Below are 25,990 nucleotides of genomic sequence, written 5' to 3' on the forward strand. Positions count from 1 at the left end.
GAAAGGTTAAGATAAAGGCAAGATCTGGGGGCCCAAAACTGTGACTCAAGTAGGAATATCAATGCAAAGAATTGCACATGGGTTTGTTTACATTGTGCTTTTTTTCCCCCAGTTTTCATGCTTTCTAAAGTAATCCAAACCTCAAATGTCAAAAGCACCTGTAAAAAAGGTTGACTGTCTCTGCATGTTATAGGACTAATCTAAGAAGGTAACCAGCCAGGAGATCCAGGATATCTCATTTTTTTCCTGATTTATTTGGATAAACTTAAAACTATCAAAGGATAGTTTTAAGTTCAATTAGGATGGATCTGTGATAAGGAGATTAACAACTAGAAGACTGCTACTGATGTTGTTAAGCGAACAGGGACAATAATTCATCTACCTAAGAAGCCACCCTATATGGGCTGCTAATTGGCTTAAGAAGATTATGGAAAGGCTGCAACTGGTATGAATGTCTTAGAGAAACCTGAAGCCGATAAGGAGAAACAAGGGCACTGAGGGAAAGGTAGGCAGTAGTGATGGTGTTTTAAGGCCGAAAAGGACCACCACGAGAAGGTCCTGGCTTTCTTGACGGGCTTTGGAGAAGAAAAGCGCACGAGGGCGAGCGGCAGTGCTGTCCCATGGCAACCCGGGCCAACCCAGGGCAGGAACAGGGTGGAAGCGATTTGTTTGCGGCCGTTTCAGCCCCCCGCCCCGAGTGGCGGCCCAGCAGCACCGGGCGGGCGGGAGCCCCCAGCGGCCCCGCTGCAGGGAGGCCGAAGGCCCGGCCACCATGCCCATGGTGGGCCTGTCCTGTGGGGTTTTGTTTTGTTTGGAAGCGAAGTGCCAACCTTGTAGAGACAGCATAAAATATGATGCATGTCACATCCTTAAGGCTCGTAGCAGAAGGCGAAGAGAAGTAATACAACTTTGAAAGTAGTGGCATAGATGCAGAAGGCTCTGCTGCCAGTTCCTGCCCCTGCTAATTGCAGCGGGTTTTTGTTTGTTTGTTTGTTTCCTTTTTTTTAAAAAAAAAAAAAAAAAAAAAAAAAGGTCTAAAACCAAGTGTTTAAAACCAGGACTGCTCCCTCGCTGCCAGGCATACCCATCAATGGGCAGTGATTCTTCCTCAGCATAAAAATCATTTTAAAGCACTTCCCTAGATCAGCAAATATATTCTTACTTATTCGCTGCTGGAAAATTAATAACTCTTAAATACCGAGCAGTTGTTAAACTACACTTATGTTTTTACTACGTGTGACGATGACCTAAATGAGCTCGTCTTGCTGGGACACGCAACTCCCAGCGGGGCGGTCGATCCGCCCACAACAAACATGGCTTCCAGCGCGTTGCCCCGCCGGCGAGCCGGCCCGCACCTAAAATGTCCGCTGAGGCGTCTCCGGCGCCTAAGCTGGACGCTCGCCTTTCTTTTGCCTATGTTACGCGACGTGTCGCGGCTTCCTCGGAAGGTGCGGCGCTCTAGCCGGGGCGCCTCGGTGGCGGGCGCCGGAAGGCCCGTCTCTATGGCGGCCGAGCGCCGCCCTCCAAGGGGAGGCCCGGGCCGGCCCAGGCCGGATCAGCTGATGGCTGGCAATGTGTGTTGACAGGAGCCGCCTCGGCCGCCGCACTGGGCGTAAGGGCCGGCGCGGAGGGGAGGAGGCGCCGGGCCGCAGCGGGCGGCGGCGGCGGCCGGGGGGGGGGGGGGGAAGCGGCACCCGCTGCGCTCTCCGCCGAGGCGGAAAGTTGGGGAGAGGCGCGGGCGGAGGGAGGGAGGGAGGGAGGGAGGGAAGAGGGGGCCGGGGGGGCCGCTCCCCCCCCGCCCTCCGCGCCCCGGGGCGGGGAGAGCGCGGCGGAGGGGGCGCGCGGCGGGAGGCGGGAGGGCTCCGGCCCGCACAAAGGGCCCCCGGGGCGGCGGCGGCGGCGGCGCGCAGGGCCCGGCCCGGCCCCGCTCCCGGCCCCGCTCCCGGCCGCGGCCTCGGCCTCGGCCTCAGCGCCGGCCCCGCGCCGCCGCGGAGCGGAGCGGTGCGATGTGATGGTGGGGCTGGGGGTCGCTTTGTCTCCGCTGCGCAGATGTGAGGCCGCATGGAGGGCTCGGCAGGCGGGGAGCGCGGCCGGCCGCCGCGGCCCTGGGGCAGGCTCACCCGGCTGGGCGCCGACGAAGCGGAGCCGCGCGTCCTGCTGCTGAAGAGGGAGTGGACGATCGGCCGGAGGAAAGGTGGGCGGCGGGGGCGCGGTGCCTCCGCCGGGCGGCCTGCGGGACCCCCGGGCCCGGCGGGGAGGCGGCTGCGCGCTGCCCTTGCCTCCTGCTCCGGGGCCCCTGGACCTTGGCGAGGGGACGCGGTGTCTGTGGCGGTCCGTGCAGACGAGGAGAGACGGTAGCTGGTTCACAAGAGTTTCTTCGTGTTGGTCCCATGGTCCCACTTAAATTCACTTTTTTTTTTTTTTTATGTAAAAAAGAAAACTTAGAGCTACAAGATGTTAGTGCTGTACAGTCAGGAAACGCCTGTGCAAGAGCCCTTAACACTTTTGGCCGCATCAAGATGGCTAACAAGCATTGAAAGTGTTTTTCAGAGCCGGTTTGGAAGCTCTGTTCCCTGAGTCTAGTATTATCACTGTTTGCCTTTATTTTAAAGGAATTCCTGCTTGCTGCCATTTAAGCACTATGCCCTGGCAGCACCAATCTTAAGTTTCCTGTTTATCAGCTTAAGCTATTTGATTGACCCATCGTTGAGTAATAGTCTTCAATAAACATCCAGTGCTATATCTCTATAGAAATCCAGATAATGTAGGAAAAATATTTTACCTCTTTACGTTTCATAATACATGCTTAGATTGCTTATCATTGTATCTAAGTTGTAGGACAGTTCTTCAGAGATCCAGCTGGAGGTTATCTTGCAAAAGATGATAGATTTTTGCATGTTGAATTGCTTTCATAACTGTTTACTAACATTAATAATGCTAGTAATGGGTATAAGAATGCTAAGTTCCATCTCATCAATTTTACTTAAAAAATCTTTAAGAGCATTAGAAATGTTCATTTGGAGCATTCTGACTTTCCTGCTCCACCACCAAAGTCTGTTAACTCCACAGAGTAGAATGGAAATGTTGATGTGCTCCTGAGCAAAATTCACTTTCAGCGGGCTTTCTAGAGTCACAGGTTGTGCAGCACCAGTTAACACTATAGTTATTAATTGTTCTGTGAATATTAGGAGTAGGATGGTACTACACTGTCAACACTGTATGTAGTGACTACTATTTTACTTCTGGGTATGTTGTCATAGGCTGAGGTATAGTGCATCTGCAGTGTGAATAGGTAGAAGTGAATTACACTTGTTAATTACAACGTTTTTAGAAGCAGATACCTTGAGTCATCTATAAGAGAAACCCATGTCTTACACAAGGAACCTTGAGTGTTGCCTTGAATTTTGAATGTTAAAGTGAAGGAAAAAATGTTTTGCTCAGAGCCATAGAATAATAAGTAGGAAGGTCTCTACCACCTCAACATCTGTCCTGAGTTTTCCCTTCAGCTTTAGTAACGTAACAATGGTGTTAACAGAGGTAAGGAAAGCCTCTTATTTAAAAACAAACAAACAAGACTTTAAGGTTCCTACTATTTTTGCCTAGTATACTAGGATGAACCAGAAGTTAAATTAAATGAAACAATGTTACAGTGATGTGAAAAAGAGCTATGTGATCTCTGATGTGCGAGTCTATAATTTAGGTTGAGTGCTTCCAAAGTATATGTGAATCTGTACCATTCTAGAGCAGAGTAACTATAAGGACTGAGATTTGAGGGAGGGGAAAAAAATCCTAAAACATCCTGAAATGCTTGCGATAATCCTATGTCCATACATGGAACTACTTGACTGCTTGCATTTATATATCACATCCTAGACTGGTGTTTCCTATATACTAGTAAAAATTTTGAACTATTGCAGATGTACATGAGTCAGTTTATGAATTTATAGCCAAGTAGAATGCTGATCTATCTGTGTAATGTGTATTTTTAAGCACACTGGAAAATCCACTTTCTGTTTAAGGTTGTGACTTATCTTTCCCTGGCAACAAGCTGGTGTCTGGAGATCACTGTAAAATCACAGTGGATGAAGAATCTGGTCAAGTGTCATTGGAAGATACAAGGTTGGTTCTGCTTTGAACTTCTATTATCTTCTCAGTCTGTGAAGTACAATTTTATGTATTACTCAAGGAAAAAATGGTGAATGCTATTTGCTTTCCTTCTTCCTTTTCCCCCCCCTCTTTCCATTTAGCTTTTTTTTTCAGAATTTTCTAAATCTTTTTTTCTCTTCAAAGGAATTCATAGTCTACTGTCTGCAAAATACTGATGACTGGTAACATGTAATAATTCTCTAGCATATTTCTTTAGATTTGTGAACAAAAGTTAACTGAGAAAACTTTCAGTGATGCTGGTATTCTTAAAAGCTCTTTCTAGGCATGAGCGTGCCTCAGTTCAGACAATTGTGAAGGGAGGAAAACATCTGCAGTAATGATCACAAAGCATAACAGAGACATGCAGTAAAAATTTGTATGTTATATATCTTTCTGGTATGCAAAAGATCTCTAAACTGTATACCATGAGCACTGTAGTACTTCAGCATTGTGGGCACTTCAGGTCAGGGTTAGATTCTATTCAATTAATTTAATTTTAAAAATGTTTGTTATTTTTCTACCATTGATATTTCAGTTGTGTTTTTTCTTTCTTTTGTTTAACCAGAAAGGTTACTTTCTTTTCTCAGTGTTTCTATGTTAAGTTAGTAAAGCCCTTAATGTAGAAAGATTTAAGCATATACCTCACTGGAACTAGTGTTAGTTAGTAAGTTAATTTAGTAGAACTACTTTTAGCATATAAAGTTAATTACATATTACTTCACACACTGAAGGCCAATGAACTTGCTGTACTGGGTGAGGTTATTTCCTGTTGAGTTTCTAAGACTACTGTGGGAGTACAAATAGCACTGCAGGGGTTGTGGGTGGATTCCAGTAGATTTTAGTTTGTTTTCTAGACTGATTTATCAAGTCTGAGATAGGAATTTGAAGGGGAAGGTATTTCTTAGAAAGAGACTGTAACCCTCTTCAAATTTTCATCTGCTTCATTTTTGGCTAGATTTTTCTCTAAGATTACAGAAAGTTTCTGGTTTATTACATTTCAAGAACTTTGTGACATTTTAAAATACTTCTGTAAACCACTTTTTTTTTTTCCCCCTGCCAGGTTATTGCAGTCAGTAAGGAAACAAATACTTTTCTGCCAGGTACCCCCATTCTTCATGTCTAGAAGGGATATTACCCAAACACAAAGGGGACAGTTCAAAATACATTGATGTATATAGATGAAAAGGAAATTTCATTTTGGATGATTTTAAGGGTATTGTGCTAAATCTGCTGTTTCCTGTTCAAACGTATCAGAATGCAATTAAGTATATTGTTCTGATAGGTCATGGTTAGCATCAGATACCTGCTGAGCTCTTGATTTAAAAAAAAAAAAAATCCCTCCAAGAACATTCTGAAAAAACTTTAAACTATCTAATGGAATATAGCATGCACTTTTTTAAAAATATGTACATAGCTCCTGCAGAATGTATGAGATTTAGTTGACATTTTCCTTTCAGCAGAATCTTTACTTCTGTGTTCCTTTGCTGTGTCTTGCTCAATGAGTTGCTGTTTTGATATTGAAGGGATTCTTTTTCAGGGCTAGGAACACACTTACAGATATTTACTTGGGATATGCATTCCTTTCATATTTTATTTTATTTCCTCAAGTTCTCAAGGTTGAAAGGAACCTCAGGAGGTCACTAATCCAGCCTCTTGCTGCCAGCAAGACCACCACTGAATTTGGACTAGATTGTTTAGGTCTTTGTTCAGTCAGGTCTTGAACATATCCTCCAAGGATGGATATTCTGTAGCCTCTAAAGGCCCTCATTCCAGAGCTTAATTATCATCATTGTGAGTGTGTGGTGGTTATTTATTTGTTTGTTTGTTTGTTTATTTTTTATTCCTTATATCCAGTTTGAACTTTCCTTGTTTCAATTTATCACCTTTGCCACCTCATTCAAAAGCATACCTCTGGCTTCTTGGTAGCCTTCTCATAGTTACTGAAAGACTGCTATTAGGTTCCCTACCCTCAAACCTTCTCTTTCCAGGCAAAACAAGCCTGGTTCCCTCAGACTGTTTTCTTGATCTTGTGCTCCTGCCCGCTGGCAATCTTTGTCTGCTCAACTTGCTCAACTTTATTAACATCTTTCTTGTACCAGGTGACAGAAAACAGGATATAGTGTTTTAGATGTGAGTGAATGAGTGTCAAGTAAAGGAGAATAATAATCACTTCCCTTGATCATCTGACTGCACCCTATTGGTGGAGCTCAGCATGCTATTGCCCTCCATCACTGCCAGGGTACCCTACTGACTTATGCTTAGGCTCCTGTCCAGCAGAATCCTGAGCCAAGCCAGTCAGTGCTTAGCCTGAACCATTGCAGACGGTTAGTCCATCCCAGGTGGAAGACTTGGCATTTGTCCTAGTTCAGTGTCATGAGGTTCCTCTCAACCTATTTCTCGACTCTGTCTATGTCCCTTTAAATGGCAGCTGTACTCTTTGCATGTTGAATGCACCGCCTAGTTTGGCGTTGTCCGCAAACTTGGTGAGGATGCGTTTCGTTTGCTCCTCCAGGTCGTTGCTGAAGATAATAAACAGAATAGATATCCTTGGATCTCTGAAACCACTCCTAATTTAGTTCGCTTGTAACTGGTAGCATTAGTTTGGACCAGCGTGGTGGTAATACAAGCTGAAAGAATTGAGTGATGCAGAAACTTCCCTATCTTTCCCTCTTTCTCTGCTTTCTTTCAAGGCAAAAAGTGCAGCCAGCAGAAGGAGAACTAGCTGAGCTAAATTAAATTTAGTTCTCTATGTGATGCATTCACAGAAAGGTGGGAATTATTATCCTGCTAATGTAATAGAAGGGGTGCTGGTCTATGCAGTCCTATGAATTGGCTGCTTATGGTTTGGCCTGTTACACTTCTGTGTATCTAACAAAAAGCACTTAGGTTGTTCCTGTGTTCTGCTTGCCTATTGGTGAGTTGATGATACGAAGCATGATGGCTGCCATTTGCTAAACCAAGAGGCTATCTGGGGTTGATGTGACTTCTTGCAGAAGACTACTCTCTTCTGGGACTTCTGATGTTTGCTCTGAATATCAGCTGAGCTCCAAAAAATCAAGCAGCTGAAAGAATAAGATTTTTTTTGGATGTTTGAGTTGGCAATACTTGATGCCTAGAAAAATACTGCAGTGTCAGCTTTTTCTACTGTGGAGTGGAAAGTAGTTCTGGAAACACTGCTGTGGTCAAGCTCAGATTTTTTTTCTTTTTCTTTATTTTTGGGGGTGAAATGGAATGCACCGAGGGAGGCAGTTTGTGACAGCTGAATTAAATGGGCTTTGTTTCTTTATTGTGACTGAATCAAAAAATATCATAAAACACATGTAGACAACCCACATTGGTTCTTATCTCTCTGTTAGCATAATGAGTTCTTTGTTCTAGTTTGGAAAAAAATATTATAGATTTTTCAGGTGAAAGGACGTGCTTAGAGAATTTAAAACTGAGTAAACAGAAGTTTTGAAGCAGTGAAAACCCAAGAGTTAGCCAATAGCGCGGGAGTTAGCAAATAGCACAACAGAATATTCTGCAAATGCACCCTTTTGTTTGTGTTGTAGTTTCCAAACCGTGCCCTAGTTCCTTGATGCTGCTTGAAAGAAACTGAATTATACAAGCTGACCTAACACAGCTGAGCCATTACTTAGCTTACTCTAAGTAAAAGCAGTTATAAGAGTCTTCATTTTGAAAGAGAAATCTTAAATGCAACTCTATATACACGAGATTAAGATAGTCGTGTGAAAGAGTATCAGGTATTCTCTTTCTATAGGTAAGTAGGAGATTGATCTTCAGCGGCCAGTGGCACCTTTTCTGCTACTGAGTTTTTTTTCTCATCCCACCAGATACACTATTTCTGTGACTATTGGTCTAATACAGAGAGACTTTTATAACTTTCCGGGAATCAAAACTTATTTACAGTATGTTCAGAATAACATGCACTTATATAATCTATAACTTCTGTTTCAATACTTGTGGAAGTTTTACTATGAAGTGCATTCTTTTCCCGGATGGGCATTAGTAATTACTAAAATGTAAAGATCGGCCTTTTTCTAGTGAGGATACCAAAATGTCTTACAATGCACAGATCATTTACCTACTTCAGAGTAAGCCTGTTTAGAGTGGAATGCAGCAGTGTGGTATTTTGTATCAATAGTGTGTGACAGCTGGACCTGGAAGTCGAGATGATGTGTGGTTCATTAATCAAACTGTAAGATCATCAGCCACATTGGAATTGGGTCAAGATGTGAGGATTTTTTCTTCCACTCTTTGGAAAAGTGACATAGGACCTTTTGTGACATTGTTTCATAACTTGGACAAGTTATGTCTGATAGAACACTTTTTTTCCTCTACTTCCAGTCTGGTATCAATTGAATATTATTTGAACCGATGAACAGCTTTCATATTTGGAATTATAATTGTACTTTCCGTGTAATTTGTGAGGACCATACTTCAGTCTGAAACATCAGAGATTCAAATGTACAAACATTACCATTTCTCATGTTTCTGTTTTTAAAAAATTGCAACGTTAATCTCATACTTCACCATATTTGTTAAATGCTAAGTGAAAGAATAACACAGTTGCCTGGGCTAGTTTGATTGTTATTATTTTGTTAATTATTGTTTTTCCTTTCCCCCTTTTTTGATTATTGACTGAGATCTAAAACTATTCCTGTTTGCTAACATATTTAAGCAAATCTTATGATTTTTCTCTGAGTAATAGGAATTTACTTCTCCATTTGGGTTGCTGGATGCCAAATGATTCATTTAGTCAGCTCTCACTGAAGTCAGTATAGCTGTGCAAGACTTAACAGATTTGGCTATTTGTAGTCACTTCGAGGATTAGAGTCCTGGGTAGCGCTTTCTGCTGCTTGCCTTGTCAGAAAAAGCACAACTGTTGCTAGATGTTTGTCAGTATAAGTTTTTCCTCAAGACTGTCTTGCTTAAGTTATTTAATTCCTCATAACTGTCTTTGAACTTAGCAGTCATAACACTGAAACTTTTTAAAATCTACTCTTCCTTTTCCCCTTCCCTATGTTTAGTAAAATATTGGGGCTAGGAATTACCTGGAGAAACTAAACCTCAGTGGGAGACAATTTGTGTCATACAAGTTTAAATGTTTTGTTACAAAGAGTCTAAAACATTTATGGTATGGGGGAGTGTGCTTTGCTTTGCCTTCTGAAATACTAAGGATGTCAGGTTTGATGTTTCCTAGTTTTGCTAAAGGACCTCTAGCAGTCTCAGTGATTGTTATAAGCATTGATGTTTCATTGATGATTGACAGAGATCCATTTCTTGCTTTATCAATATCTTCTTAATACAATATCACTAGCAGCATGTTAATTTAAATATAGTATCTAACAGTCTGACTAAAATTGTTTTTTCCTCTTAACTGCTAAGCTTCCAGTGCTCTTAACTTTCTGTGATGTTTCCATTCTGCTGTTTCTTTAGTTCTCATGTCCTTCAGGCTAGTCAGTATCTGTATGCCTAAGGTAAAAAGGCAAGCCTAAAATAACTTTCTTGTTTAAAAAAAAAAAAAAAAAACTTGAAGGTTTTTTTTATGCAGCAAAGACTGATGTGACCCAAAGATTTTCTTTGTTGATTTTCTGTTTTTTTATATCTTGTTATTTATGTTGGATTGGATTAGTGATTTATCCATGCACATAGCAAGAACTAGTACCTTGATCAAGACTTGCTGTGGTTATTCGAAAGGGCTTGATTTTCCTTTTGATTTTTAAATGTAATGCTTTTTACTTTGTACTGTTGATATTTTGGGGGCACTTTAAGTTCTCTTTTCTTTTTCATTCCATGTTACTAAATGACAAGAGATTCTTTTCCTGGGCCCAAATGCTTTTGGAAAGAAAAATAATGATGAGAAGGGATGTGCTTGTTTCTAAATAACCATCCCTCCATTACCTGCAAAGAGAAATTGGTCTGTTTGAGGAAGACTGGACTTTGTCCTGGAAAGCTTGGTGGCCTCCAGGAGATGGCAGCAGAGATTCAAGCTTGATCTGCTGAGAGAAAAAGCAGCTTTTCTGTTCTTTCAAATTTGGTATTAATTGCTAAGGTTTTGAATGGCAGAAGTCTGGAATTCTAGAATGCTGCAGCCCTGAAAGAGGCTTATTGCAACTGAGCTGAAATTATTCAGTGTGTGAATAATTTGACTTGGTTATAAAACACTCATAGGTTGTGTATAAGATGTTACTTGTAGTGAAGGAGCGAAGATAGCACCATTAATCAGGAATGCTCTGCATTTGTTTGTTCCCCAGTGTGGTTTCTTCCTGAGTCTTGCGTTTTTTATCCATGTAAGAGTAATTCTTTCCAACTCATATTTTTTGATGTTTAAGTGTGTATAAATGTTTTTCTTCCTTACGAACTTCTTGTTGTTCTGACTTTCTGAAAGTCTAACCTTGGAATTTTAATTTTCCCCTGTTTGAAGCAAGAGGGGAGAAAATTGAATGCTAGCATGGGTTACCTGACTGTCCTATACAAGAGAGGTTCCTTTGTCCCATAATGTCTTAAGAGATTCCTATAATCTAGAACTTTTGAAATAGAATGTGTATTGCCCTTTTCGGTTTTTTATTTAAGGGATGGTGGTTATTCTACAGAAATAATCATCTAATTATTTCGACACATTCACCAAATGTCAGGGATCCTTTCTCTGGCTATCTGTCAGCTACCAGTTCCTTTCTAGGAGCTGCGAGTGAGTGCTGAAGTCCTAGCAGCTCTGCAATTTAGTCTTTTGCCCAGATTTTTTTTTTGTTTGTTGTTGTATGTTTTTAGATCCTAGCTTATAGTGTTTTTAAGAACTAACAATTTTCTTTGCTAAAAGTAACTTGTTTTTGCCTTTTTTCCTAGGTAATTATGAAAACATTTAGGTTAAATTATCTTTCTCTTTACAGTACTAATGGAACAGTAATTAATAAACTGAAAGTGGTGAAGAAGCAGACATACCCTTTACAGACTGGAGATGTGATTTATGTTGTTTACAGAAAAAATGAGCCAGAGAACAGTAAGTAAATGATATTTTTTAAATGGCATACTTACTCGTTTTTGAGTCGCGAGAGAAAAGAAGTATCAGTACAATTGAAACAGAATTACTCACTTAAGTTTAGCAGAACTAATTTGTTAAAGTGTAAAAGCATGTCTCTATGGAAAAGATCATGGACATGCCCATTTTTACGTGGACAAGTCTGAGCAACTGTCTGAAATGGAAATGGGCCTAGAAGTAATTTTAGGAGGAAAAAGTGCTTGGAGTTATAACTAATAAGATCCTGATTATGTTCACTCAGTACTTCCCTTAGAGCCAAATTACTGAGCCATTAAGTGATACTTTGTGTTAATTTTAAGGAATTTTTGGCACCAGAAGAAGGGAAGGCTGCAAAAGTAGTCTTAAAAAAAAAAAGGCTAATTGAGTGAACAAAAGTGCTATAATAAAAAGTAGCATTAGTAGACATGGAAAAATATTATAATCATGTGGCTTTTTAAAAGACAAATCATGACTCACAAAGTCTACTTTAATTCATTTCAGAAATCACCAAGTATACGGAAAAGGGTGATGTAATGAAATAACACACTTAGGTTTCAAAAAGTTTTCATGGGGTCCTTCCTCAAAGGCTTTTAAATAAGCCAAGCTATTGTTGGCTAGGAATTAGTGTCCTTTCATGTATTAATAACTAAATAGAAGTCAGGGGCCAGGGCTTAACTATAAATCCTGAGTTTTTTGCAATAGAAGAAAAAAAGTTTCCATGAATAACCTGTGATGGCAAATATATTAAAGGTTTGTAAATGATCTGGGAAGTGGTACTATTGAGGTGACAGAGTTTTCATTTGATATTTGGTTGTACCGGATCATTAAATGCAAGGCTGACTGAAAAGACTTACAGGAAGAATTTAATTGCTTATTACTGTAAAATAACAATGAGGTTCAACTTTGAGAGTTGGGGAGAAAGCTCAGCTTTACACATGTATTTTTGTGCCCCAGCCAATTGCTCTGTCCATTAGCCTGCAATTCTTCTTGTAGTATAAAGAACATAAATTTTAGTAAAGAGTACTGACTTTCAGGAAAAGACTTCAGAACAGCAGAAAGAGGCTTTCTAAATGTTAATTCTTATTACTTTATTTGATAGCTCTGAAGTGGAATTTTAAGGTAAACAGATTTTGTGTGGTCATAAGCTCAGCTATTACTGTGAAGATAACTAGATACTTTTGGAGCAGGGATGTAGTATTAGATAGGTCTGTAGCATGATACTTAATGTAAATACATAAAACCTTAGAATTTTTTATGCATCAATAGAAGCTTATGAATTGCTAATCTAAAAACTTCTCGATACATACATATCCACTAATTAAATATGATTTCTTTTTCTACAGTTAATTTATATACAGATAGGTCAGACAGGTTTATGCTGTCTGATGTAAATGCTGCAAGAAGCAGTGATGTGCTATATCTGTCTGTCTGCCTCGTGAATCCTCTTTAAGATAGCACTATGGCAGCTGATGCTACTTAGAACAACTCAGTTATGCTAATTTTGCAGGTACTTTGTGATGAACTGAATTACTGATTTCTGCTTATGTTAACTATATGAATTACTGAGTTGTTAATATCAATTTTTCAGTTTCTCTATCTTCTAAGATGAGAGAGAATTTAGATTTTATGTGTGTATCTGGCTGATCTGAGTAGTTCTGAAGGAGACTAGTCTCCTAACCCTTGTTCAGAAAAGGGGCTGCTGCAAAGTAAGAGGTCTCTTGTGCTTCTAGGTGACTGGAGATGGAAAAAAAATAGTAAGTTAGGGGGAATCTTTGGAACTGTATTAGATTGCATTTTTAGCATATCTTAATTTGTATTTTGAGACTTCATGTATGTTACAAAGAGATCTGAGTAAAATTGATTGAAGTTGAGAAGTTAGCATAGAAGTAATAAGCTTCTTCCAAGAGTTTTCATTACTGTCAGTAAAAATACTTGCAATTTGTTCTGACACAGATCAGATTTTAGGTTTAAGAAGTGATTAAGCCTCTAGTTCCATGGCTGGCACAGGTTAAACTTTGCACAAAAGCTTCTCTGCCTGGCTTCTTGAGAAGAAAAGATCTTGCTGTGTTGTTTCTAATTGCCTCATAGGTAGGAATATTAACGTTAAATTATGGAGGTGATCTCTCATTGGCCTCCTCTGTTGTCAGACACTGGGGAAATGGTCACTTGTGAATAGAATTTGTTTATGTGAGACTGAGATTCGTTACTTTTTGCTTTAGAATTTTGATCAGTCTCTTCTATCATCTCTTTCAGATGTTGCTTATCTCTATGAATCCTTAAACACACAGCATGATGCAACTCAAGAACCAGTAGGTAAGGAAGTAATCCAAGAAGAGGAGCCAAACTCTAATGATTAATGTAACCCTTTTGAGAGAGTTTGATACCCTGAAATTTTGAAGGAAGCTTCATTTGTGGTCACACACAGATTTTTTTTTTTTCTTCTTTCCTTTTTTCCCTAGCTGTAGAAGTTAATGTAGAAAACCTATGCCATGTGACCAAAGATACCTCAAATACAGGAAGAAGTAATGATGAGACCCAAATTACCTCATCACTGTCAGATACTCAGTCTTGCTATGAGGAACCACAGCCATCTACTTCTACATCTAACCTCTTTAATGCTTCTTCTACCTCTCTTACTGAGTCTGCATCTGTTGAGCAGGATAATCCTTCGACATCTGGTAAGAGTTGTCTCCTATTTAAAGTTTGGTGTCCCATCAGCTGTTATTCCAGTCTTGAATTTTAACAGATAAGTCACTTATCCCCATTCAGGTCATCAGCATCTATCTTCCAAAACTCTAGTGAAAGGAACAGGTGGACATGTGTATTCTAACTTTCTCTATTAGCACACAGGATAAATCCTAGTGGATGGATAAAGCAATTGTGAGAATTGCTTATGGTCAAGGAGGCAGAAAATACATGTATATTCAAAACTGTTCAGTCCTTACACTGTCACTCAGTAATGGAGAACTCACCAGTGGAAACTTATCAAATCTATATGGCTTATATAGCAAAGTAACTGGATATGAGTGCTTGTACTCATGAAGTAACTCTACTGAGAAACTATTTTAATTGTCGCTATTGCTGATTGCCAGTCCCCTTTTCCTTGCTTAAGAGTTCTAAGGCCAAAAGCTAGCACATAGAACCCTGGTCTGTGTAATATCAACAAGTATAATAGCCAAATGCTGCATAATTCTTAAAATAGAACTGGAGCAAAAACAGTTACCTGGAAAACGGAATTGTCAGCAGTTCATTCGGATTTTTTCCACATGCTCCTCTGAAAATGAAAATTTGCACTTGAATTGTCATTCTAGTATCACAAGCTTTCTGTTTTGTTCCTGACTTGTTGTGTGTGATTAAGATTGTATAAATTCCTGCCCAACATCCTTGTCGATAAGACCTGATATAGATAAGACATAAGTCTTACAAATAAATATTCTACATGCTAAGTAGAGATGGAGTTTTCAAATAGGATTACACAAGTAGTAGCAGTTTTTCTTCAAGTCTTCCAAGTCCTAGACTTGGAATTCAAGGCTAGTCAGATTAGGTCAGAATGCATATAGCATAGTTACACAGACATTGCTTTTATGCTTTTTCATCACTTTTTCCTATCCAGGTGTTTGAATTGATGTGTGTGTGTCATCAGGGTTTGAGTAGCTGCTATTTTTATATGCGCCATAACTGTATGTAATTGCTCATATTTTCTGCTTTTATTTTGCAGGATCACAATCCTCACTTTTCACTCCTGTGCCTGCTTTCCCCGTCTTAGAATCTGTGTGTTTAGGAACACTGCATGATGAACACACAAAGCTAGGTATGAATACTGAAACTTCCACAATCACTTCAGAACTCACTGACAAAGAAAGAACAGAATCAGATTCACAAACGACGGAGGAGGAAGAGAAGGAGGAAGATTTGGAACCTGCTAAGAAGAAACTAAAAGGAGGCTAGTATACTATAATATGCAGCAACCTACTGTGCACTGTTCCATTTAAATTTTACTGTTGAAAGTTAATTTTAAAAAAATTTTAATTATGAACTTAGAGCTATGTCCATTTTTTTGTAGAAGTCCAATACGACTGCAAAACATAAGGGTCTATGCTTATTTTTTGTTATTAATATGAAGTGAATTCAAATTCTGCCAAGCCTAGAAGGGCTTTCAAAGCTGTGATCATATGGGATAAGTAACTTTTTCCCCATCACAACATTATTTTATCGTGTAGTAATTAACTTAAAGAAAATCAAAAGGCTATGTGGAGTAGTTGTTGTGGGTGCCCCCTCCCCCTAACTGAGTCAGATGAACTGTTGCTAGTTCTGTCTGGGTCTGTTTCTTGCTTCTGGTTTACTTGGTTTCTGGTCTAGTGAAAATGACAGCTCCAGTAGCAAAAACAGCTATGTGCAGAGCAAGAGCCCTTAGCAGAGCTGTTGCCAGAGAACTGTGTAACTTTCAGGTCTGTTTTAACGTTTGCCAAAAACCTCCACCCCTCTGAAAACTATATTCTCTGAGAATATTCTGTCCTTGTAGATGAAGATGCTTGTCCAGATTTTCCAGCAGCAGCCCCAAGTGAATGTATAATCAAAATTGGCTCTGAAGATGCAAAAACATCAAATGTGAAACCAGATAAGATGGAAGAAACATTAACTTGCATTATCTGCCAAGAACTCCTGCATGACTGTGTGAGGTATGTATGACTGACAAAAGCTGTAATCATGTGGGAAAAATAAAAGTTGAATGACAGCTGTTTGAGGTGTCCAGGTGAGCCTGGATTTTCACAGGCCCTGCTGAGCTTTTTGTTGTTGTCAGGTATGGGTTTTTGTTTTGGTTTGTTTTTCTAATCTGTATGGGCAGAATCAGTTGGACACTTCAGAGCTGTGTCATCTTGATTATCTAAGCACATGCTAAATGGTCTTTTTAGTGTTATGAATGTATACAGAAAAATAAAGATTTAGGTTTTAACTCCATTTATTTCATTGATTTCATGTTTATATCTTCCAGCTTGCAGCCTTGTATGCATACTTTCTGTGCTGCCTGCTACTCAGGGTGGATGGAAAGATCTTCCCTATGTCCAACTTGTCGTTGTCCAGTAGAACGTATTTGTAAAAACCATATATTGAACAACTTGGTTGAAGCTTATCTGATTCAGCATCCAGGCAAGTTGAACAGTGTGTATAACAAAAGCTGATGCATTTCAGACATTAGCTACGCAACTGATGTATGTAGAAAGACTAATGTGCTTTAAGCATCTGTGTATGTTTTAGTATTGTGCTGTTTTCTCTAACATAGCTGTAAGAAAACAAACTCTTACATTTAATCTGGCATAATAACTTGTAAAGGTCCTAAACCTTCCTATTAAAGTTCCTATTGAGTGAGAATTGAAAGTGATTTAATACTATAACTGAACATGCTAAGAGTTCTTAATTTTATTCTACTAGTCACGAGAAGTATATCGGTACTGACAAACAGGGGACACTGACTGATTGGGTCACCTGAACTCAGATACTTCTGAAAAATATACTTGAATATGGATTTAGTTAACTTTAATCATGGACTCCTGAAAATGAAATTTCACTTTACCTGATACTTCACTGCCATTGACAGAGAGGAATACAACTATGATCTTCTATAACTCTGGTATCTAAAAATAAGTTCAGACGTGACAACACAACAGTTCTGAACATGTTAATAAGGATAGGGTGATCACGTTCTTTCTTTGGTAGAATAGATGTGATTAATCCTTTTTTCTTGATATTTGAATCTGGTTCTCTTGCAGATAAATGTCGTAATGAGGATGATGTACGTAGCATGGATGCTAGAAACAAAATTACTCAAGATATGTTGCAACCTAAGGTGCGGAGATCTTTTTCAGATGAGGAAGGAAGTTCTGAGGATCTTTTGGAACTGTCAGATGTAGATAGTGAATCTTCAGATATCAGGTATATTCCTTCAAGTTGTGCACAGAATTAGATTTGCTTGTGTTTGAATGCTCAAAATAACAAACTAGGCTAGTTTCACAAGCACTGTTATTGCATCCCATATATGTGATTGCTGATAGTGTTTCCCTGATCATTATGAGAATTAATCAGATTTTCACTTTCAGCTGAGTTCATTCGTACCACTGAGTGCAGTTGCAATGATCTGGTAATGTCTGGCAAGCTGTTTTCACCAAATGCATGCTATTGAAGCAGCTAATGCTTTACCAAGGAATTCCCAGACACCAAAATAGCTCTGCTTTACTTCAAACAGCGGAAACCTTTTGCTGCATATCTAGAGGAGAGCAGAAAATTTGTGTTCCTCCTGTAGACGATTATTACAGATTTGCACCTCTCTCTCATGTCTTCATACCCTCTTGAATCTTATGTTGTTTTGCTGCCTTAACTCCACTTGTGTGTTAATTGTGCCCAAGTCATTTGTATATTCTGGGAGGATATCATCTTGTTTGCAGTCTTGCTTTCAGATCTTGTTTTAGAAATGCTTACAGAATGCCACAAATGATTAAAAGGAGTTTTCATTTCTTTATCTGTTAGACTACAGCAGACTTTACAACTCTGTGGTACTGTATTGTGTAAACTTCCATATATTGCTGAATGAAGAAATGCAAAATTTAAACTTCAGGAGTATGATTGACCCTTTCTAGCGCAGGCAGATAAATAGAAAATGTTGCTCAATAGGTTATATTTTCATTTCCTTACTTTGTTCTTTCAGTCAACCGTATATAGTTTGCAGACAGTGCCCAGGCTATCGACGACACTCTGTTCCAAGTCTTCCTGGCCCAGGCCAAGAGACAGAAGCAGGAGGAATGCAAGCACTGGGGGATGCGCCTTCTACGTCTGCCAACTTCCCTGCAGGTCAGTGTTATGAAGTCTTCTCCACAGTAGAAAATTGAGACCCATTGTGAACTAAGATCAGTCTTGCAGTACTATGTGAGAATCATGACTTCATGTCTTTGCAAATATCTGGAAATTTGACAGTGACTTTTCTTTTGTTATCCAGAATAGGCTCCTGATGGTTTAGGCTCCTGATGGTTGGTAGTTCTTAAACTGTTTTACATTTTCAAATATTTTACCTGCACACACAGTTTAGAAGTATAAATGGCATTTTTCTGCTCTTTTATAGAGTTTTTGTAAACGACACTATTGCTTACTTGATGCTTTCTGATTTTTGTGTTGCTAATATTCACCACGTAGGGTAGGTTGCAATTCTGTGCATTGTTCAGGCTGTCTTTTCCCCCCCCTCCTTTTTTTTTTTTTTTTTTTTTTTTTTTTTTTTTTTTTTTGCCATTTAGCTGTCCAGGAATATGTTTGCCCTGCTCAAGGAAGTCATGTAATATGCACCTGCTGCTTTCAGCCAATGCCTGACCGAAGAGCAGAGCGTGAACAGAATCCTCATGTTGCTCCTCAGCAATGTATGTACTTTTATTTTACTTTTTTTAATCTTGGCTATAGAACTATTATCTCTCCTTATTTTTAACTAAATCTAAGTTTATTTTGAAAGGTGTTTTTTATCTGGATATTCTTTATTTGGACTTTTGTGGTCACAGCAAGAAAGATTCTTCCTTTAAAGAATTCATTGTTGTTCTATAGACTTTATTTTAAGTGAAAGTTCTACTTTCTATTTTTTTTTTTTAAACAAATTTAGCAGGGCTCTATTCTTGCTACTTTATAAAAGCAATGCTTATTGGGTTCTGCTGTGTGCTAGTCCTTACAGGATTTTTCTGTTGTCTACAGGTACAGTTTGTCTGCAACCTTTCTGTCACTTATACTGGGGCTGCACTCGGATGGCATGTTTTGGCTGTTTGGCACCATTCTGTGGTACTGTGGAATAATCTGTTTCTTACAAACCTGCTCACTTTGCGATAATATCTGTCTGTCTTGAACTTTAATTTAAGAAATACAATAGTTTAGTTTGTAGCAGTCATGCAAAAGGAAACAAAGTCTGCATGCTCACTTTGCAAATACAAATAGTCCTTGAAAGGTGCATGCCTTAGATTTGAAAGGACTTAACTTTTGTCTTCATATCATATTAAGCTTGAGAACTGCACTTGTTAAGTATGATGCTTTGTGTATTAAAAAGAATCTTAGTAGAAAAATCGTACAAATCAATACAAGAACACTGAGTTAAGATCAGATGATCTTAACTATTCCAAAAAAAAGTTTCTGCTCTTAAACTTGTAGACTGCTTAAACTTTTAGATATATTTAAAAATAAATTAGAACAGTTGAAACAAATAGGCTGCAGTTTGAAGCTAACGGGGTGTTCTTTAATTGCATTGTTACTTTGGCCAGATCTGTAGCAGGTTTAGCTCAGTTGGTTAGAGTGTGGTGCTGCTAATGCTAAGGCTGTGGGTTCAATCCCCGTGCAGGGCTATGCTGAGAGTTGGACTAGATGATCTCCAGAGGTCCCTTCCAACCTTACCATTCTATAAAAGTAGAAATCTATGAATAGTTCTGACTGTGGACTACAGGTGAAATTGTAAAACCCTAATAGTTTATCTTTGATTACCATTGGAAGCTACATATCACATACTTGTTTGAGGGAAGTTATACATTGGTGCTCACGTGAGTCTGTGCGTTCTTTCAGGGGATGGGAAAACCTCTTCAGAAAATGGCTGAAGGCCAAGTGATTTAGGGAAGAAATAGTAACTTTTTTTTTTTCTTCTGATTAGAAATAAATCTTGGTGACAAGTGTTTAGATGGAGTCCTAAATAACAACCACTACGAGTCAGATATCCTAAAGGTATGTTTAAAAATCATTATGTATGATACATAATGTTTTCTTACTGACTCATGAAATTATAATGATGTGCTGCCTAACAATTACAGTGACAGCATTGGGTCACTTGTAGCATCTGGCTTCCAAAAGACAAATCAAATGAGTCATGAATGTTCAGCTGGGCCAAGGTTATAGTTAGGGTGGCTAGACTGGAAATACCTTGGCTTATTTTGGGGCAATCATTTGGATCTTCAGCCTCTGTATGAGAGGGTATCATAGTCTAGAGGTACATTCTGATTAGTGTCAGCTCTTGCTTTACCTTCCAAATTAACAAAAAATAATCACATTGAGGCAATCCTGAAGTTTGATTTCTCCAGCAAATTAGCTTTGTGCTAATTAGCTTAAAGAAATTGTTTCCTTTTTATTTGTCATCAGCATTATTCCATTTTGTAAACCTAGCAATATCTAAGTTTAATAGAATCTGAGGGCAAATGGCTTGGTTACTCTTCCTAATGTTGTAATTTTTTCTCAATTAAACACTTAAATTGCTCCATTTCAGGATTACCTGGCATCCAGGGGTTTGACATGGAAAAATATGTTAAACGAAAGTCTCTTAGCTCTTCAAAGAGGAGTTTTTATGCTGTCAGGTACATCTTTTCTGTATAATGTTCACTTCTGTCTCTGTCTTGCTCACTCGCTCCCTACACACACACACACACACACACACACACACACATATAGGTGCATATATACAGCTATATATGCACCCATGTAAAGATGTTTGACGTTCTGTGTACATAACTAGAGCTGTTAACTCTGATTTCTTAAGCCTTCTACTAATGTTATGTACAAACTGGCTTTCTCCCCAGATTACAGAATTACTGGGAACACGGTGCTTTGCTACTGTTGTGGCCTTCGCAGCTTTCGAGAGCTTGCCTACCAGTACAGGCAGAATATTCCTGTTGCTGAATTGCCAGGTGGTCAATTCTCTTCCTTTGTACAGTAGGGGGGAAAGTCAGTTTTATCCTGCATCTTCTATTTCATGCCTTAGATTTAATAAGAGATGTGATTGTGATTTTTTTTCTGTTAATCTCAGATTAACAGAGATTGCTTTTGTAGGGGATTTTTAACACCCTCATGTAGCCTAGTAGAATTCTTTGTAGGGCCAATATTTTATGAAGATTGTTTTATTTGTGAGCTGCTAATTTTGTATACAGTTATTGTTAGGCTCCCTAATGGGATTCTTTTCCTTCAGTATGATTTGTTTATCCATATAGGAGATATAAGCATATTTGAAAAGAAGAAATCACTAAAATCCAGAATATAGTCGACAGGAACTACTTGCTGTAGTTTATTTTCTTAAGTAATAAGATTATGCATTCCCTGAACACATTTTACCAGCTCTCAGGTAGGAACAAGAATGTTTTCACAGATAAATTCTAAATCTGTTTATATTTACAGTGTCAATGTATAGTACTATACATACAGCTATGCTTCCTTCAATTCCAGATCTGTTGGGTATGCAAACTCTTCCATCAGTCTACTTCTAAATCTATTACCTTTGTCCATTCAGTTCTTCTTGTTAACAAAGCATCCGTGTCAAACTATTGAGAACTCTGCTTCTGCTGTTGTGCTTAATGAGACACAGTCTAGCTTGTTTTCCCCTTAATATTGTTTTCTTTGTTACAAGGTCCTGCTGGACCATGGAGTTACAATGTACCTAAAACTAGGGGAACAACCACTGCCCAAATGACTATGTTTTTTTCATATGGAAATATATCTAGGCATGTGCCTAGTTTCTTAAACTGTAAAGTCCATCTCTGTTGAACTAAGTGGTAAAGTTTCAGCTGAGAGCCCCTATCAACCGAATCGTTTCGTCATAAGTCTGCATGAACCCAAAATTCAGAATTAGTTTTGTGTCTTTTATTAAGTGTTTGCTTTGTGTCTAAAAAGGTGAAATAGCATAGTTTGTTTTGCTGGTAATCTTACCTTGTTTCTTCTCTACAAAGCCTCTGTGGTGAGTAACTGCTATTAGCAGTGGCTTAACAATCTACATCTCCTTATTTAATGGTTTCTGCAATAAATGTAGTGGTTCATTTGTTTGTTTTGTAGTGACTGTCACATCACGTCCTGATTGCTACTGGGGGCGCAACTGTCGGACTCAGGTCAAAGCACATCATGCCATGTAAGTTGTAAAATTTAGAAAATATTTCTTTTTTTTCTTTAAACACTGTTGCAGCACAAAAAAAATTTGATGAGCTTTGTGTTTTTTATATAACTTTGAAGTCAGAAGGGTGGCGGTAGCACTTTGAAGTTGTTGTAACCCATGGCTGACACTTCTGAGTCTTGTTTTCCAGCGCTCCCCCCTGCCCCTTAACTCAGGGTCTTTTCCCACTGAAGCAGCTTCCTACTTGTATCTGGGTGCCTCTTAAGTACACTGTGTATACAGTAATTAGCCCTATGCTATTTCCTTCTGAAATTCTGAGAGAGACTCCTCTTGTGAGGTGCAACAGATCTGGAAGGGGTAAAGTGGTGGGAATAATTTGCTGCAAAAGATCTTGGAACACGTAACATTAGGAACCTAGTGTGGTTTACCAGTCCCTGTTTTTGGAGGACTTCCTAGGTTTTATTCCTTTGACTCGGGCAGTCTGGTACCTGGTGAAAATGAAGTTCTGAGACTGAAAAGATGAAGAAAACCCTCTATTTCTCCAGTGTTTTAATGTATCTAGAGGGCATGAGCTCCTGTATAGGTCGCATGTGGTTAGTCCACTGGATAGCTTTAAAAATGAATTTTTTTGAAATCAAGAATTTGTTTGCCATTTTGTGTTCTCACTATTACAGCATGAAACCATGAGCATGTAAGGCATTTTTTTTGTTGTTCTGGATGAACAATTTTAGTCCTTGTATAATATCTGGTCATTCACAGAAAAGGCGCATCTAAAAATCAAGGTCTTTTTCTCTAAATTCTCAGTGTAATTCCTGACAGAGAAACTATTACATCTTATTGTCATTAAAGTAATTTCTCAATAGGTTCTGCAATATCTTTCTAATGCTACAATGAACACGCACACGCATAGAGCATAATTCCTTTCGTTTTTTTCGTACTATGGGCTGAAAATAACCAGCCTGTACAGCTTATGAAAGCAGATCGTCAGAAAGACTTTTAAAATATTCATCTCTAGTTTCTTACAAATTCAGAGGGGTTTTTTTTTTCCAATTCTTTCCATAAAAAAATGGAATTTAAGTTGCAGTGTAATTCAAAGCACCTCAGCTTTCTGTATATTCATGTTACAGTACTGTGTACCCAGAGAATATTTTATTTTGATATATCAGAGATTTAATTCTACATGACTGCACTCACCAATATTCTTTGGTACTGGATAATTCTCTTTCCATCTAGAATGGGAATGATGCAATGTTTTTCTGGTTTGTTTTTTCTTCAAGCGTTGGCTATCTCTAGTTCTTCAATGGCTGCTGTTGTTGGTTCCAAAAATCCGTAAAACCAAACAATCCTTCTAGATCATCAGTGTGGGGGATTTTTTTTCCCCTATACTGTTCTGCTAACGAGTTTGGTTTTGTAAGCGAGATTTCTTTGTAATCTTTTGTCTGATTCAGTAGGAAGACTAAAATTCGTGATCTTTGTTGCATCATCTGCTGCACACGTATATTTACACACATACAGACAGACATGCACACATACAGACAGACACACATGCACTCAACACCCCAGTTCTAAACTTACTTCCTTGTGTGTTAAGAGATACATAACCCAAGTAATAAAGAAACAAATAATTAATAGAAGTTTTTGAGAATTAGAAAAGAATTTTGTGTTACCTGTTTAACTCAGGAAGATTGGCTTGCCATTCCCAAAGAACCTGAATAATACAGGATAAGGAGAAACTTTAACTGTCCTTTATCTGTCTTCTGGAAGAAGAATCTAAGCCAATGAAAGAGCAGGTTTATATGAAAATGCATTTATTAGCCTGGCTAATACTGGTTCCCAGTGACTTGTATAATGTTGATTACAAAAAATGACTGATGTCTTCCAGGGCAAAATTTAATTCTCTGATGCCATGTTTTAATTGCTTTCTGGATTTGAAGTATGCAGAAGTATAGAGGATGACTTTTAATAACAGGTTTTGTATGTGCATAATATCACTAATAAGGGTTAGGCAGGCAAGATGCTGAAAATCCTGTTAAAAATAACATGGTCCTAGATTTCAGTCTAAACAGGTTCTGAAAAACAGGTATGTTATCATGTAAATTTTCTGCTTGAAACTGTTTAACATATAAAGTACCCTATTCAAGATGCTGACTTTTGTGTTGTGTGACTGCTGAAAACTTTGTTACATTTTAATACTTTTTGGTTTTTTTATTTCAGGAAATTCAATCACATTTGTGAACAAACACGATTCAAGAACTGAATACTAGTAGTCTGTAGAGAGGGGACAAAAACTTTTAACACTGCTTGTACAGTTTAAAGTTTCAGGGGATCATCTCAGTTTCCCCATAATAGGGAATCAATAACTTTTGCATCAGGTAATCTGGTGTGAACTTTTTAATTTGTAGAGATTTACAGTTGTATATGAGTAAGGCAGGTTTTTGGTTTTGTTTTCAAGAAAGTCCGGCAAGCATTGCATTTGATCCTCATGACTACAGTGTCCCTGTATCACTGCAGCAAAGAACAAAAGAAAAATCACACATACAGACAAACAAACCAGCCATATCTTGGGAAGACCTAAGAATAAGGAGTGTATTTGCACTACTTGTGGAGAAACTAAGAAAAATCCTTAAACTTAAAATAGAAATGTTTTGTATAAGTAACTAATGGATATTTCAAGAGCCATTAATATTTAAGAAGAAAATTGTCAGTGTATATTCATAACTGCTTTTTGCTGTACTGTTATTTTTGTCACTACTCACTCCATCTGAACCAGAAACACATTAATCTTCACTTTATTAAAAAAAAAAAAAAATCCGTCCATTTAACAGCTGTTTCAGCTCAAAGCTTCTACCATATGTGCAGTGTTACAATGGAAGAAGTACAATTTCTTAGTTTAGTAGTGTTGATGTTTTTATTCATGTTAAATTACAAAAATAATTGCACAAAAATTTGAAAATCACATTTAAAGTTGGGGTAATACTTGAAGCAGAACAGACTTCTACTAATATTACTTCTGTAGTATTTTATATCAGAAGACCAAACAGTGCTTTTGACATAGAGCAACCAGTAGGACACACTGGTTCATTTTTTTTTATTATTATTTCTTTTTTAGTTTGATATTGTATGCTAAGTATGTACCTCTGCCATGCAGCTGTTCTCTAGCATGCATACACTGGTAAAAATGTGGAAAAAAACATAATTTAAAATAGAATACAGCAGCTTTACTGAAAAGAACAATCTTACTGAAAATAATTCAGTATGGACAAATTGTAGCAACATGGAGGCATTTTTGGCTAGGGCTAGGGGTGATGAGGGAGGACAGTGATGTCATTGATACTGAAAACAAAAAACAAACTCAAAACCCCTAGATTTTATTCACACACCTTTTGCAGAGCTCATTTAGGAAACTTCCCAAGGATCTTTAAAAAAAAAAAAAAAAAAAAAAATGATGCCGTCTGATTTGTTTCCTAATAACCTGATAGCTAATGTTCACGCACTTGACTGGGACCATTTTTTTTCTTTGTTGTACCTAGAAGGGTGAAACAGAGTGAGAAGAAAGCATACAAAGTTACCTCTGTAGATACCATGTTGTTTTTAAGTATGCCTTATTTTGTGAGCAAGATTTCTACTTCGATATTAAAAAGTGTACACACAATACTATGTGTTATAATGTAGCACAAATGATGCAGCACACTGTGTCTGCTTGTGTCAGTGAATTAAACAACCATTTCCAGTAATGCACATGTTAATATGAATGCTAATTGGAATGATGCATTTCTGCTTGGATTTTTATTTTCTAAAATAGCTGCCACAAGGATGGGTCTGTTAACTGTGCCCATATGCTATTAAAAGTACACTTTGGTGTGGACTTCTCTTCCTAATCTCTGGGCATTTTCTCCTATAAGTAGGATTGAAATTGGATCTGGAATAATACTTGAAACTTCTTTTAAAAACAA

General features: G+C 38.4%; 1 protein-coding gene across 2 annotated transcripts; it reads left to right on the forward strand.

Moving 5' to 3' along the window:
- Positions 1-1,558: 1,558 nt before the first annotated feature.
- Positions 1,559-25,990, forward strand: CHFR (checkpoint with forkhead and ring finger domains). Of its 2 annotated transcripts, XM_062590176.1 has the most exons (18): positions 1,559-1,612; positions 2,050-2,194; positions 4,020-4,119; positions 11,037-11,146; positions 13,418-13,477; positions 13,624-13,842; positions 14,883-15,107; positions 15,687-15,843; positions 16,158-16,312; positions 16,933-17,095; positions 17,865-18,007; positions 18,445-18,564; positions 18,887-18,970; positions 19,824-19,894; positions 20,430-20,517; positions 20,740-20,847; positions 21,983-22,055; positions 24,252-25,990. In XM_062590176.1, exons 2-18 carry the CDS (start codon positions 2,062-2,064, stop codon positions 24,292-24,294), a joined length of 2,052 nt encoding a protein of 683 aa, XP_062446160.1. In that variant the 5' UTR covers positions 1,559-1,612; positions 2,050-2,061; the 3' UTR covers positions 24,295-25,990. The 2 variants fall into 2 exon arrangements, with proteins under 2 accessions (XP_062446160.1, XP_062446161.1); XM_062590177.1 differs by lacking the exons at positions 1,559-1,612; positions 20,740-20,847 and having other exon boundaries at positions 1,992-2,194.

This window comes from Rhea pennata, chromosome 17 (assembly GCF_028389875.1).
Source record: "Rhea pennata isolate bPtePen1 chromosome 17, bPtePen1.pri, whole genome shotgun sequence".
NCBI lineage: Eukaryota > Metazoa > Chordata > Aves > Rheiformes > Rheidae > Rhea > Rhea pennata.